General features: G+C 42.3%; 1 protein-coding gene across 2 annotated transcripts in view; it reads left to right on the forward strand.

Moving 5' to 3' along the window:
* LOC149474437 (zinc finger protein 474-like) overlaps window positions 1-16,669 on the forward strand; it is a 62,350-nt gene that overhangs the window by 18,981 nt on the left and 26,700 nt on the right. For both annotated transcript variants that reach the window (XM_089673911.1, XM_089673950.1), the window contains one exon: window positions 7,896-9,060. In XM_089673911.1, coding sequence (XP_089530037.1) covers window positions 8,104-9,060 — 957 coding nt within the window. In that variant the 5' untranslated portion in view covers window positions 7,896-8,103. The remainder of the gene's footprint in view (window positions 1-7,895; window positions 9,061-16,669) is intronic.

Genomic DNA, 16,669 nt, shown 5'->3' on the forward strand with positions numbered 1-16,669 from the left:
CACCGGTACAACTTGTCAGGTGACTTGAGAGTTCAAAATCGCATGACAAGTCGCACCCCATCAGCGGCAATGGAAACTTTCACGTCGCAGTGACTTTGAAAAAGGTTCCTGTACTATTTTTGTGTGACTTCATTGCAACTTGCATTGACAGCTGTTAAATAAAGTTGAACAGATTGACAGCAAGCCACAATGAAGTTTCACTGAATAGTCAGCTGTGAAGTTGCATGAACTATCGCGATTTCAAAAATGCACTGGTGTGAACCAGGTCTTACAATGCACTGTGGTGTGGGTACATTGCCCACTAATGTAATAAAGCTTTTGGGTGCCATTGAAATTGAATTACACCACAATGCACAATGTGGTACAAGTGTTGCTGTGCATTGTGTTCAGTTATAAATGTGATTTACCAAGTATTAATGCAATGTAGTGTGGATGGGCCATTAGAGGCCCAATTATGGAAAAACAGCGTCAGTGAAAAGCCCCTCCCCCAAGAACCACTAACGCTTCATCACTCAGCTATCCCTGCTATTCCAATCTCAGAGTGTATAACCTCCTTTTATGTGACAGTGCTCTGTCCTAGGGGCAGATCACTAAGGAAAGATGTCACTGCTATAGACTCTGGATCTATAGCAGAGGATTGCTGGAAAGGTCATACACAGTGGCCTTTTCACAGACACTGTCACTTTGCTTTGAATGGACAAAGTGACAGTGTTCCTTTTAGCTTGATTCTCAGCTCCATCCAGTGGCCATAATGGGGTATTTTTCTGAAATACCTCAATCAACAAAAAAAACTACATTGTGGCTGCTAGATGGAGCTGATGATCATAAGAGATCATCATATTACAATCAGTAAGGCAATCAGTATGCTTAATGCTTAAGACATCCACACAAGATTTTTTTATACAAAGACCTCATAGGTATGAGGTCAGGCTTTTTAATATAACACTTTTGTTTAACTCTTATGGCATACAAACCTGACAGCAAGGGTTTTATACACAATCCGGTGGCTGCAGCCAATTGTGTATAATACTGACAGGCAGACTCCTGCTTGTCAGGTGGAAGCAGTCGGGTGGCGGCGCTGCCACCCAATCTCTTCCACAGCCCGGTACTGGTGCCTTCCTACACACGCTCCCGCCATGTATTCGGGCCCCGCTTGCCCATCTGCGGGCCCAGGGAGCATCATGCCAGGTGTCGGCAGGTGGAGAGGAGAGTGAATGAGTCACGACTGTCACTCTCCCCAGCTAGAATAGCCATAAAATACATGTATTGCAATGCAATCTGCATTGCAATACACTTAGTGGAGACCAGAGGAGACATTTAGACCCTACATGTCTCAATAAAAAGAACCTGTCACCTAAAAATCATCGCATAGGCGACTCTGTGTCCCCTGCTTGACGAAAAAAAAATTTAAGTAAAAAAAAATGTTTTTATTGCAAAACTATAGTTACCCAAGAACATAACATCCCCCCTCACGAAAAAAATTTGAGGCCCCCCACATATGCACGTATGAACGTAAACGCACATATCGGAGTGCCTACGTGTGAAAACATTGATTGTGATACACATGTTATGGATGTTATACACATGCCAGAGTGAGGACAGTAATTCCAGCACAAGACCTCCTCTGTAACACTAAACTAATGACTTAAAGGGGCCTTTGAAGTGTTGCCTATAGAAAATATAGGGTACTGAAGTTTGTCACCGTTTCATAGTCACACATAAATTTAAGGTTTAGCATGTTGGGTATCAGTTTACTCGGCACAACCTTGTATTTTACATTTTACCACAAATGTGGGTAATTTATTGTGTTTGTTTTCCCTAAAATTCACTTTAGTGTGTTTTTTTACTGAAAGTTTGCATTTCCTAGACCTTTACGGTAATATCGTGTGACATTAAAAATTGGAACTACCACTATTTTATTCTCTACGGTGTCTGATTTCAGAAAATACATAATATTTGGGAGGTTTGTGTAATCTGCAGGCCTAAAATGATTTTTGTGTGTGTATGCAAAAATGACTCTTGCAGCGAAAGGGTTAAAGTCTACGTAAAGGAACAGTTTTTGGCTGCACTTTAAGTTGCTTTTTTAGTTTTGCATTCCTTCGATTATTACCTTTTCACAAAAAGGCAAATTCTATTAGAGCTAAAAAAAAAAGGGCAATTTTTCAAGAAAGGCAGATAGTTTACCCATTTTATGACCAGAGACGTTTTTGAAACTTAGACAGCAGAACAATTTTAGCATCATCAACTTGCATTGGTTGTCTTTACTATAACTCTAAAACTAATTTGCCCAGTGAAATAATTTCTATGTTGCTTTTCAAGGACATATATGGACATATATGGACATTATTATTATTATTATTTGGACATAATTTGATTTGCTGCTTTAATAAATTCCCGACTTTTTATCTTAAGCTGGCAAATAGCAAAAATATTTAAAACCTTCAGTGAAAACTCTTAATTCTTTAAAACAGCTTTTTATTTTTTTACTGCCTACGGTATATTTTACTAGCAGTTGTCAATGTGTCTTTCTCTGTGCAAGGTTTGTTTTTTTAACAAGCACCATGATTAGCTGTCACAGTGTAAGCCGTGTGCCGGGGTGGGCTCCCCAGGATACAGTGAAGTCTCGAACGAGGAAAGCAACCTCAACACCAGCTTTTGCTACAACAGAATTTTACTTAGATGTGGCAAATAAACACAACCACAAATGCTGGAAACATACAATAAATTTACATACACCCAGCCCAAAGGCTGAGACCCTTGTGCTGCACAGCATGGCGCCTTCTGATGGATGAAGGTAGAAAGTGAAGTAATTTACCTACTGGCGGGCACAACTAAGCTGCCCCACCTTACCTGTTATTACACTAAAAGAGCAGGAATCAGTGTATGGGTGTATGGTATGGGCTAGCTTGCGGTGCAGCACAACAGCTTACAATCTTACACAAATCTATAGTATTCCCCCTCCCATAACTGGTCCTGTAGCACGTGCCTGAGTATTCCTTCTGAGCAAAATGCCAGTCTGGCTTGAGTTTGTGGGATTTTATCAGCTCTCCAATGTGAAATGTCACTTTAAGTTGTGGAGTCCTTCCAATAATCAGTAACAACACTTGTGGCCTGACACAAACAGAGGCCCTAACTAAGTAACTATAGGCCTGGACTCAGTCTCAAGGCGCCAACACTGAAATGAGGTGCGTGCACGATCTTACCGACCCGGGTCTGCTTTGCATCCGCTGGTGACTCTGAACAGAACAAATGTCTCTCCAACAAGCATGCGGTCTCGCCGTATATGTTGCTTAGTTCCTCTGCTCTCATCAGCATTCCTGGCAGCAATCTCATCAGCTTCCTGGCAGCAATCTCATCAGCTTCACTTAGCTGCAGCTCTGGTTACGGAGGGATGCTTTCACACCTGGATGTCATCAGATTCTCAGCTCACACGGCCCCTGCATTCACCATCATCTAAACATGGCTGCTCTCTCTCCTCTTCCTGTTATCTCAACTCCGTGTGAAAACTCCACCTCTACAAGAATATAGAAATATCTATGCAGTCTAAGGCTGTATTAGAAAAACAGTGACATCTTGTGGCTAAACTGCAGAATGTCAGTCAAAACATTTAATTTACTCCACACAAGCAGTATTCAAACAATGAGTGCTGTTTCCCCATCTCATAATAGTAGACGTGGAATCAGCAAGCAATCAGCTAGAAGGAAGCAATCAGTGAATGTCTCAAAGTTAGTAGCCTGCACTGCTGTAGATAAAAGCATGACTGAAGGCAAAACTTTTTTTTATAGCTTTAGATATAATGGAGAGGGATTACACCTGTCAGTTTTTTATGGCTGTCTAGGACTCCATTAGGGAGTTCTCCCTATCGTTTTGTCCTGATGGCCATTATCATCAAAAGTGAAAATTAAAAAAATCCAATATTTTTGAGTAGTCATCAGAACAGAAATAGAGTAGACATTTTGCAATGAGAACACTAGTTCTGATGACCCTGGGTGACTTCCAGGGGTTTCCATAATTTTTGAGCCATTTCCTCTTACTTCCTGTTATGATTATGGGAAAGGAAGTGAAGGCAAATCTCCCTTCCTTACTCTATCAAAAATGGAAAAAAAAATTCCTTTCGTTTTACGACCTGGTGTAACAACTACCAAGATCTGCCCAGCCATAAAAGAAGAACGTTGAATTTTTGTTCCAGAAAATCTTTTTTATGGATCTTATTGAGGGACATAGGATTCAAAGACATTTGGGTTATACTGTCCCCTACAGGAGGATTTGGACACTGCCTGGTATAACCCACATCCACTCCCAGCAGGTCTAAGTTTTGGAAAAAAAGTAGTACCAAGAGCAGGACCATAAACACAGGGGGTAAGGGCTTGTGTCCTTCAATGAATTCCAAGAAAAGGATTTTACGTTGAATACAAAAATCTTGTTCATTGAGCAACACAGGATTCAGAGACAATGGGGATGTCCAAAAGCAATCCAATGGAGAGGTGGGCAATGCAGCAAACAAAAAACTAACAGGCCCATTATAAACAGAAAATTGGGGACTGCCTGCAGCTTTAAAAGATGCTTGAAGGACATTACGCTTAAAGATGGCATCAGATGTGACCTGAGCATCTACCTGGTAAGATTTAGAAAATGTGCAAAAAGAAGACCAGGAGGCAACCTGCAGATCTGGGAAATAGTTGCTTGATGTGGAAAAGCCTAACAAGCAGACCTGATACTTAAGACTATAAGCTCAACAGCATTTTTGGAAGTTCTGGAAGAACCAAATTCAAATCCTACAGGAGTGATGGGTGGGTGAATGTACAAGGTAAGCCACATGAGGGGAATCCTGCACAAAAATCTTAAAGAATGTGAGGCGGGTGATCCCTGGAACAGTATCACAAGCACCATGATTTGACTGTCAATGGTACTCAGGACCAAATGCTGGTCCAGGTCTGACTGCACAAAGGTCAGTTTGCATCCCATGGAGTATTTCCTTGGATGAAAGCTACTAAGCCAAGCGTGCCTTCCATGTGCAATGGTAGATATTATGAGAAGTGGACTTCCTAGCTTTTAGCCTTCTAGAAATCTCCAATTCAGGGAAGCCCCGATGCTTCAAGACCTGTGTATCAATAGTCATGGCATTAAAGTGGCAGTGACAGGACGGTGAACCATTCCTCAGAAAAGAAGATCCTGATGATCTGAAAGAGCTCAAGGAGTGTACAGCAGGAGTCTGATCAGAGCTGAGTATCACATCTACCTGGGCCAGTCTGGAGCAATGAGTATCACCAGAATGTCCTCCATAACGCTTCAGCACAGCGAACAAGGAAATAGCTTTAGGAAAAGGCATAGATTAGGTTGTACTGATCCTGCTGAGCTGCCACAGCATTCACTGCTCCCACTATGCAATCTCTGTTTATGGATACAAATTTGTGCAGTTTGTTGTTGAACCTGGATGCCAGGAGGTCCCCTACTTGTGACACGTGGTTTGAAACACCTCTGGGTATAGCACCCATTTACCAGAGTACAAGTGATGTCAGGTGAGGACGTCTGTCTGCCAATTGTCCAAACCTAGGATATAAAAGCAGACAAAGCAGGAGAGTAAAGGTCTCCCAGGACCGAATCTTTTCTACCTCTTTTGCCATAGCAAGTCTTCTGGTTCCTCCCTGATGGTTGTACAGTGACAGGAGAGTAAGTCAGATAATGATTCTGCAGGTCAGAGTTGCCATTTGGTCCATGAAATCATGTATTACTGTGGAGAAATTCCCCTGGGTTAAAACCAAACCGGGGGCCACACCTAACAGAGCTAAGGCAAGCCATAGATTATGCAATTTTTTTGCAGGAAAGAAAATCGCTCGATCTATTTTGTTATCTTGGCAGGGAGCCATCCCTATTGGGAGAATACAATAACTACTGCTAATGGCTATAGGCGCAGGCAGTAATTGCATGATAAAAAATCCAACATGCTGGTTGTATTTTTTATTATTATTATTATACAGGATTTATATAGCAACAAGATAAAGTGCGGCACTAAATTCATACAATTAGTCTGTAGATGAATCAGCATAAAATGGACATAGACATCAATTGCTGATGAAAGTTCATAAGGTGAGTAAAGTGCTCAGAAAATCATGCGTCTTCCTGGGTCCGGTGGACGTGCATATAAGTGTATAAGCAATGCGCACTCACCAGAAAGCACATGTAAATGCGCATTAGTAATGATTTGATGTCATCTAATGGTCATCATGGGATGATAGCAGGAATCCTAAGCCTTTCATCTATGGGTGGATGGATTGGATTCGTCAATGTCAGGATCTTCCAGAGTTCACTTTTATGGGATAGGTGGGTGCAGTCCTCTGTGTCTAGTGGAGGCTCCCTCTCTGGATATTAGGATTCCTGTGAATTAAAAAAACTCCTCGGGGGAGTAAAAGCAAAAGGATGCCCATAGTGTAGTAAGTAGGTAAACATTTATTTGCACAAAATCCAGGTAAAATGAACAGCAGGGCATATAAAACCATGTGGACTAACCGTCCAGAGTTAAAAGATGCCCGCCAGAGCTCCTCGTTGCTCTGGCGGTGTGACGTCAACGGCGTTACTGTCTCCTCCTTACGCGTTTCATGCACACTCCCCTCAGACGATGTGTGGGTGCACGAAACGCATTTCTTTAATTCCTAGTAGGTTAAGGGAGTTGTACCCAAGTTTATGGCTGGATCAACTTGAGTAAAATCACCGTCCCATAGATGGATGAAATCTCGGCTGGTCCCTGTTGAACCAGCCGAGATTTGATCCATCTATAGCTGGCTTAAGGAGGACTCTAGCAGGGGACAATATTTCTGGGTGTCAGTTTTAGGCCCTTGAAAGGAAGTGCTACTGGCTGTCTGGGAACTGTTAGTGGATTGTGAGCTGGAGGTACCTGGTACATCAGGATTGCTTGCCGTATGTTTGGGATCTAATATGTTGCACTGTAATCAGATACAACTAAGTTCAGAATCCTTGGTAGAAACCTAGGGGCTCACAAATCAGCTTCTGGAATCAGGAGAGGTTCAAGCAGCAGGAGGTGATAAGGTAGATGGTAGCAAGGAATCGCTTGTCTCTTGTGATATGGAGCAGTGGCAGTAAACTGCTACCGCATCCCGAATGGCAGCAACAAGAGCACTCTACCTAGTGGTGCAGCACTCATTCCCTCAACACTCAATGGTTCTAATAAACAAGCTCTCAGTGCTTGGCCCACATGGCCTACTCAAAAAGCGAAGCTTTAGAGACAGGATCACACAAGAGGCTGTGCCATGGCTCTGGATCTGGAAACACATCTGGTGTAACTAACTATACGAAGGTTTGGAAAGTGCCATGATATGGAGCTCCATGCCCAAAGGTCATGTTCCAGGCAGGTCCAGCATTTATTCTGTCCAAAGAGGACTGGGTACAGCTTTCAAAGCTATTGCTGAAGATCAATTGATCTGGATAGGTGCATAGAAATTCTTTACTGATACATGCTGGAAGTGGGAGGGAAGCAAATCCACTTGTAGTTGGAAGTATGACCCAATTGTCTCAGAACCCTGTGTTCTTCAATAAAAGAGAAAGAAAGGTGGTACTGAGTCAGGTGGCACTGTGCAAATTTACATATTCATCAGGCACCATATTGCACTGTGCTGCTTTAAGCAGTAGGGATGCAGCATTACTTGCATGCATTTACAGCATTGGTTGCATGGAGTCTGTATGCATGGCAATGGATGCTTTTCTGCTTTCAGTGCATGAGTGCGCATTTCCTAAGAAATACTCAAAATAATTAATATGTGAAGGAGTTACAGGACATACATTTAAAACTAAAATATACTGTTATGTACATATAATATTCTGTTGTGTACATAAAATGTACTGTTATTAAATATTTTCACTGTATTTCTTGTATATTTCAGGCAGAATAAGAAAAAACTGAGCATTGAAGAAATCAGGCCATTGATATAGCTCCTCTTCTAAAACTAGTAATGGACAGAAAACACAGTAACTGAAGAAAAGAAGTGCCTCCATATGAAAAAATAATTTCATATATCAAATAAAATGCAGAAAATACATTTGTCCTACAAAGAAGCTTTTCAAGACACATAAGCTCAAACATCTTCCCTGATGACCAGTAGCAAAGACACAACTAAACCCATTCAAGAAATAAATGCAAAGTGTTCCAATTCAGTATCACCACGTAAAGCTATTAGGCCAGAAACTGCTATATTAGTCAAAAGATCATCTGCAGGAAGTATGGCACAAAGACAGGCCAACCGACCAGTCATCCCTCCTCGAAGACAGGGTTTCAAAGTGTGTTACATCTGCGGAAGAGAATTTGGTTCAAAGTCTATTGCCATACATGAACCCAAATGCCTAGAAAAATGGCACGTAGAGAATCAAAATCTGCCTAAACATCTCAGAAGACCAGCCCCAGTGAAACCCCAGGTGGCTGCACATAGTTCCTCTAGTGAGAATGAAGCTGCTTGGCAAAGTTCTCAAGCACAACTTTTACCGTGTGGGAATTGTGGTCGTACTTTTCTTCCTGACAGACTTCTTGTGCACCAGAAAAGCTGTAAACCAAAAGATAAGAATTTAGGTTCTGCCCATATAACAGTTAACAAGACTGTAACACATACCAGTTCCTTGACAGCATCTAAAACAGCCACTGGATTTCCTGATACTAAGATTCCTGACAATCCAACAAAACCAAAAACATTAATTTGTTACATCTGTGGAAGGGAGTTTGGAACCAAATCTCTCCCAATCCATGAACCAAAATGCCTTGAGAAATGGAAAATAGAAAATGATAGGTTACCTAAAGGACAAAGGAGACCCATTCCTCAGAAACCTCAGATGGCTTTTTCTAAAGAGGTCAGTCGAGAGGAACAAAATGAAGCAGCTTGGCAGAGCTTTAAGGATCAGTTGATGCCCTGTCCAAATTGTGGTAGAACCTTTGCAAGTGATCGACTTCAAGTTCACCAAAGAAGTTGCAAGGTTAAACCTTCCAGTGTCAGGAGCCCAGACCTGCTCAGTAAAACAGCAAAGCTAAAAAGTGACGATGCAGAAATAAAAAACAATAAGGTAAAGGGTTAATATAATATTTAAATTATCTTTGCTGTGGGTAGAAAATATGTAATCATCTAAAACCTCATTTGGAAAACTGGTAGAAATTCGTAGTAAAATTAACAGAATAGTCTCAATCAGCTATTACATAGTGGCATACATTGGTAAGTAAAGTTAAAAAAATTAGTTTCTATGTTTATACATGGTGCATATTTATTCTTATAGACCCACAAGCTATAGAAATGATCTTTAAATTTCCAGTGGTGGTTGTGGGATTAATACTAACGTGCATCAACACACTTTGAAAACATGCTAAAATTGAAATAAGAAAGGCAAAGTTGTGAACTTAGCCTTCTGTCTCACTTTCATGTTAGGTAATTGACTAGGCATCATTTCTCTTTTTGCAGTCCTACTGAAGATTTTGCTCAGGACTATAAGGTTAACTTTACATAGACTTTAAGAGCAGGCATTTATAGTGCACTTTTGAAGGCTCCCAAATACTGTCAGAAGTTACACTCTGTTTTTAAAATGGAAGTGAGCAATACAGTACAACCCTGGTTTTGACTTTGCTTGGATCTCTTTTGTTCACCTCAAATCTCAAATCCCAAATCCCATGCAAAGTTTGCTAGACTTTCCAAATGCTCTATGTGGATCAACTGAAGCACAATGGAAATGCACATTTAAACTTGGAAATAGCAACCAGAAGGTTTTTGGAAAGTATCCATCATATACTAAGACCTGTGTTACTAGGTTTGTCTGTTCCTTTAGATTAATTGCCTCTATTGTGAAAATGTCTTACAATTCAACTAATGGATGAAGAGGATGCTGCCTTCTGCTAAAAATAAACTGCATAGGCCTCACTTTCATAGATATCTTGAATACGGTTTTCTGAGTTTCTGTCTTTGTCTTTCTTCTCACATCGCGTCCCTTTATCTATCTAATATATTTGCATATCTATGAATTTCTAATGAATTTCCTTGTGAACCAATTACCTTTCTCTGCAGTAGCTGCTACACTATTAGTTCCTCTGGAAATATCAAAAGATAACTGCTATTCACTGTTGTCTCTGATAACTGTCCTAGTACATGTTTTTTTCTTATTCTGGACATTTATTAAAATGATGAAACCATCTTTGGGTTAAAATCTTTGCCTTACATAAACCGAAAATATTTATGCTGTGCCCCCATGCAATGCAATGTTATATGTTAAGGCTCCATGCAGTTTTTGGCCCAAGCAATGTCTTAAATGCATGGCTCTTGAGGTTCTTTTTCTCATCTGAAATAAAACATGACCAATTTGTTACAATTTGCCCCCCTATCCCTGCTGTTACTTAAAAATTCTTTCAGATTCATGGTAAGGAGGATTGTCACTGGGCAGCTTAAAAGAAAAGAACTTGATGCTGGGTTAAAAAAAAATTAGATCATCTGTAATTGAGATGCCTCCAGACAACTGTGAATTGTGTAGTCAGTAGGTATTAAAAATACACTGTGTGACATATCGGCATGGATGTCACTCCACTTCCTCAAACTCAATCTTTCCAAAACTGAGCTCTTAGTATTCCCCCCAGCCCGTGCCCCCTCCCCTGACTTCTCCATCAAGATCAATAACACAATCATCAGTCCCACCCCTCATGCCAGGGTACTAGGTGTAATCCTAGACTCCCATCTGTCCTTTCAGTCCCAAATCCATTCACTGTCCAAATCTGGTAGACTTCACCTCCGCAATTCAAAACATTAACAACAAAGTATAAAGCCATTTATAACTCTGCCCCAAATTACATCACCGATCTTGTCTATAAATATCACCCAAACCATACTCTCCGCTCCTCACAAGACCTCCTGCTCTCTAGCTCCCTTGTCTCCTCCTCTCATGATCATCTCCAGGACTTCTCCAGAGCTTCCCCATCCTCTGGAACTCTCTACCCCAATTTATCAGACTATCGCCTACTCTGCTCACTTTTAGGCGATCTCTGAAAACCTATCTCTTCAGGGAAGCCTATCCTGCCCTCAGCTAATAATGGAATCTTCTACTCTTCCAACCAGTCCATCCCCCACAGTTACTACCTTTTGTACCACTAGCCCCTCCCTCCTAGATTGTAAGCTCCAAGGAGCAGGGCCTTCCTATTCCTCTTGTACTGAACTGTATTGTTGCTGTATTGTCTCCCGTTGTATTGTAAAGCACTGAGAAAACTGTTGGCGCTATATAAATCCTGTATAATAATAATAATACACTGTCACTTTGCCCCATTCTGATCAAATTGACAGTCTCTGCAGAAGGCCCACTCCCCCTCCAGGCAGCTATAAGAACATAGCCACACTTTCACTCCACTTCCCCATACCACCTGAAGCTCTAACATGGCTTCTGGGTAAGCGGGAACTTGTGACCTTCTCCATGTGACAGTACACGGACCTGAGCTGCCAATCACCAAGCCAAAACTCTGACATGTAGGGGTGGGCTCATCCCCATCTGGTGATGGAGCTCAGTCAGGCTGGGATGTTGCAGTGGTGAGGCAGTGAAGGCAGGTGGCCTACTAACTATAGAGAATGGGGAATTGGCCTATCTTCAGATGGTTATCGTATCAAGAATCCAGTAACTGGTCAAAATATGCTTCATTACTAATTACTACATTACTAATTCATTACTAAATTATGCTTCATTATTATCACATTGACTCTAACCTGAACAACTACCTTAAGAGCTGCTTTCAGCTAATGTTTCTTGGTCACAGGTCAAATTTTATTGGGATTTTGTCACCCATTATTGTGAGTTGAGACAGTCTAAATGTGATGTTAAACTGACATATATGCGTGTTAGCTCAAGTCATATGGCCTAGGATTGGTTTATATACATATATATATATACTGTATATACATACAGTACTGTGCAGTAGGGCATGGAAGCAAGGCTAAGTGTCTCACATATGCACAAAAACATAGGAAATGGGGTGCAGAAAAATGGCAGCAGGTGTTGCCGAAACAAAATTTGCAATATTTGGCTGTAGCAAAAGGCAGTTTGTTCACAAAGGGGTGGAGAGTGGTACACTAATGAGTGTCTGCAGGCAACAGTGAAGAATGGTGGAGGTTGCTTGAAGGTTTGGGGTTGCATTTATGCAAATGGAGTTGGAGATATGGTCAGAATCAATGGTGTCCTCATTGCTGAGAGATACAGGCAGATATTTATCAATCATGCTATACCATTAGGGAGGCATGTTACTGGCCCTAGATTATTCTGCAGTAGAACAATGACCCCAAACATGCTGCCAATGTCATTAAGAACTATCTTCAGTGTAAAGAAGAACAAGGGGTCCTGGAAGTGATGGTTTGGCTCCCACAGAGCCCTGATATCAACATCGTTGAGTCTGTCTGGGTTACATGAAGAGACAAAAGGTTTTTGAGACCTGACGAGTTGATTGAGATACGCCCATCGGCAAAACACGTTGGCATCACACGTCTTTGACGTCTACGGATGGCCATGATTCCACTGGGGCAGGCCATATGGATGATGGAAGAAGCAAACATGCAGGGAGTAAATGATGACTGAGTGGAAACATGTATAGCAGCTCAGATATCATGGAATACAAACGATATGTCAAGTGGATGGTAAAGAGACTGACGAGCCTTGATGGCAACCATCACAGCACGGCAATCCTTACAGAGGATGGAATATCCCGAGCAGAAAGGGTGAGCGAAACTGTATCTAAGGCTGCACAGCCTGTCAGCGAGTAACTATGCTCAATCAACATATTCAGCTGCTCACCTTGACTTTACTGCTCTATGAAGCTAGGAACTTATGATGAACTGCTTATCTTCTGCATCTATGAATCTTTCCCATTACTTCTCTGCTGAGAACTCTACCTGCATTGAAATAGTTGTGACAATAGCTGCTTCTTTTGTCTTCCACCTTATATTTGCACACTTTATCCAGTGACTTATGTCGTGGGACTAGGTATATCATGATATCCTACTGAGGATTTAATCTATACCAGCTAAGGAGCAAAATATTTGGAATTAATGTAGCACAACATTTATCCAGTGTTAATCGGATCCATATAGTCACAGCTGGATAGTTTTTTGCTATTATATTTTAGTCCATGCAATATTTTTTATACTCCAGAGGGGCTATCCCATAGGGTGTTGGAGAGTAGTAGCCTAACAGACCGGTGCTCGAGTCAATGCCTGGCTAATTATATTCCTGAACTTAGGGCCATACTGTGATGTCATGGTTCATTCAAATTGTTTTTAAGGGGAACAGACAAGCACATATTTCTTTAATTTGCTAGAAGGTTTTGAGGTAGCCTACATCCACAGAAGATCTGTGGTTAGTTCTCTTAAGATATTTAGAACAACCTACTAGCCTACCAGCTGAGTTTCCCACAAAAACGGTGTGCAAGTGTACCTAGAAGAATTGATGCTGTTGTGAAAGAAAAGTGTGGTCACACCAAATTTTGATTTGGTTTGGATTTATCTTCTGTTCATTTACTTTAAATTTTGTTAATTGATAAAAATGAACTATTAACATTTCATTTTCTGAAAGCATTTTTAATTTACAACTTTTTTACCTGCCTAAGACTTCTTCACAGTACTGCATATAGCACTCTTCCAGTTACGTTGCTAGGTAAATTTAGTTTTTGGCTCCTCCTGTAATCAGGGGAGGAGTGATTGTTCTGGTCTGGTCAGGGCTTCACAGGCTGGGAATTTGATTGCTTTCCCCTGCCTCTAGAAGAAGTTTCTGGAGCTTAGGGAGGGAGAATTGAAATGACCAGCCTGAAGACTGAACAGGGCCTAGCCAATCCCTGGGGAGGTGTGCCCAGATGGTGGCTGGGATGCTGTTAAAAAGTCTGGAGCCCTGGGGAGATAGTTTTTTTTTTTTTCTTGCTGAGGGAATGGATCTGTGAACTGAAGAAGGGGATGTGGGTGTTAGTTCCTGGAGCCCTTTGGACTGGATACAAGACTACTTTACAAGAGGCTGCACCTATGGACTGAAACTGTTCCAGGATTCTGTGAGTAGAGCCTTTTTTCTGTGCTGCACCTCAATTGATGGTCCCCAGTCATAAACATAGAGACTGTTACATTCTACTTCACCTACAAAGTACTTTATGGTCCTCAGCTGTAAAAAGATGGGCAGAGTTTAGAGTGCAGATGAGAGACAGAGAGGTTCCACATGGTGTGTTGTACTACAAATACTTCCAGCGTACTTCCGTTTTTTTGGACGGTGGGCGATGACAGCACCCGAGAGTGTCATGCCCTCAGCATAACTAGACTGGATGGCTGAACTTCATCAGAGGGTAGATGATACATCAAGAGACATCAGAGGGTAGATGATACATAGAGGCAGTTTCACATTGGGAATGGTGAGAGACTCGGAGCACTTGTGCCTTGTGTATGCCAAATGCCAGAAACCTACAGTGGCAGTAACAGCTTGGACACTGTGTAGAGCTGTTTCTGTAGCTGGTATCTAACTGCTTGCCGCCCACTCCTTACACTGGAGAACAGGCTACTGCGCAGAGGTACCATGGTCCTCCCAATGGACCAGGCTGCTACAGGAGATTACAAGCCTTGTAATCACTGCTAAGAAGGAGAGTGTAACGGGCTGCCTGACAGCACCTCTACCAGTCCCCTGGTAGAGCCTCCCCAGAGTGCGGAGTCTAAGCACCGGAGCACTTGTTCACCAGGGCCCCTGATGGTGGGGATGGACTTGGAGCGCTCCGGTACCAGGTCGCAACTACCAGGTATCTCCAACAGGGGTAGAGGAGTCTGACAGGGGCTCCAGAGAGCTAGGAGGCTGATGTAAGGGAGCCTACTGATCCCTGCGGGGTGGGTGGATGGATGAGCTAAATCGGAGTCATGCAAACTGGGTCGGCAACTAGCGGATCGGTAAGGTACAAAACGGTAGGCAAAGGATAGTCGGGTCACACGCAGGGTCAATACCAGGAGGTCAGATCTAAACGGGAACATCCAGGAGCAGAGTCAGGCAAGCCAAGGGGTCAGGACGGGAGAAGGCAACAAGGTCAAAACAATCCAGATCAGAAGTACTCACACACAGGTAACAGGATACAAAGACCATTCGGCAACAAGCATCTGTGCAGGGCTGGCTTAAGTAGCCCGCCCTGCACCTGACAGGCGTAGCCTGGGTCCCAGTGCCTGCCTAGTCCTGTCCAGATGACGGGTGCACCTGGGTCCTAGTGCCCTGCCACCTATACGTCTTGGCAGACACCTACGCATGTGTAGGCCCATGCGTCGTGATGGTTCCTGACAGAGAGAGCCAGATCATCTTCAGGGCCTGGACTGAGGATGAGAAGTTATACCTGCAGATGCAGAAGGGGGTGGATTCCTAGAGCATCAGAATCACCTTCATCTGCCAGTGAAACCAAGGCTGCAGTGAAATGAGTAATGGAGAAGCCGGAGAGCTGTGACACCTGTGTCCTGTGTTGCAGAGGAGCCAGAAGAAACTACTGACCAAGGTGAACCACTTGGTGAATCTAGTGACATAAAGACTGACTCTGGGTCACCTTAATTTAATCCAGAGCAGAGTGAAGGGGATATAGCTAAGTAGGACAGAATGGTCCTGGGGAGACAGAATGGAGCAACATAAGGTGGCACACACTACCCCATCTGACCCCGAAGATGAAGAAAGAGGCCATGCTAGTTCACTTCTGCATAAGGATAAGGTACATTGAGAATTAATCAAGAGGGCTGAAAACCTTTGTGTTTTTCTGGAGAGAGGGAATGTAGAAGATTTAGATAGATTGTCCAGTCTAAACAGAATAGTCCAAAAAGCAGGTAGCATTGGAGTATGGGTATGATTCCCCTTATGTTCCCAGCCAGCTGATGGAAGAGATTGAGCAACGTCATCAGGAATGGTGCTACAAAGCAGTTTGGGAGTTTCTTATGGTCTCCAAGTCTTGCCGGAACCAGAATTCCCCTGCTTTCTGGCAGAAATTTTTAAACATTCATGATAGCTGGAGCTTGGGGAGTCTTATTTTCAAAGACAAGCCTGTTGACAGAAAAAGCTGGTCACAGGGATCAAGACTGGGCCGTCAATGTTTGGGGACCTGATGGGAAGATGCTACAACTCCCTGACCCAGTGAATTATCACATTCTACTGTTGACTATCTTCTTTTGCTACCTACGCTCCTAAAGGAGTTTCATTACAGCCTGCTGACTGAATCCATAAAACAAAACAGAGGATGCACCAGCCTAGTGTATTATCCTCAAAAAATATCCAGAATTCTACAGGTGAATTATTGCATTCTACTGTTGACTATCTTCTTTTACTACTTATAATCCTAATGGGTTTCACTACAGCTTGCTGACTAAAACCATAAAACAAAACAGAGGGCACACCAGCCTAGTGCAGTCCCCTCAAAACATATATTTTATTAATAAAACTGTGGTAAGTAATATACTCACAAACCGACAGGTGCATCAAAGCTTGTCATAATAAAACAGCAACTTAAAGTACACGATACATCATATCACATAATGGGAGAAATGGAAATCCATTTTTGCTGCTACCTTGAAAGATTCCTGCAGAGGGGATCCTCTGTTTCTGTTCCTGCTATTGCTTATTTGTTTCCTTAAACTGAACTGTTGACTGAAATAGGAGGCAACCCCCAGTTGGAAAAACC

This window comes from Staurois parvus, unplaced genomic scaffold (assembly GCF_062004578.1).
Source record: "Staurois parvus isolate SC_StPar_1 unplaced genomic scaffold, SC_StPar_1.0 ptg000004l, whole genome shotgun sequence".
Taxonomy (NCBI): domain Eukaryota; kingdom Metazoa; phylum Chordata; class Amphibia; order Anura; family Ranidae; genus Staurois; species Staurois parvus.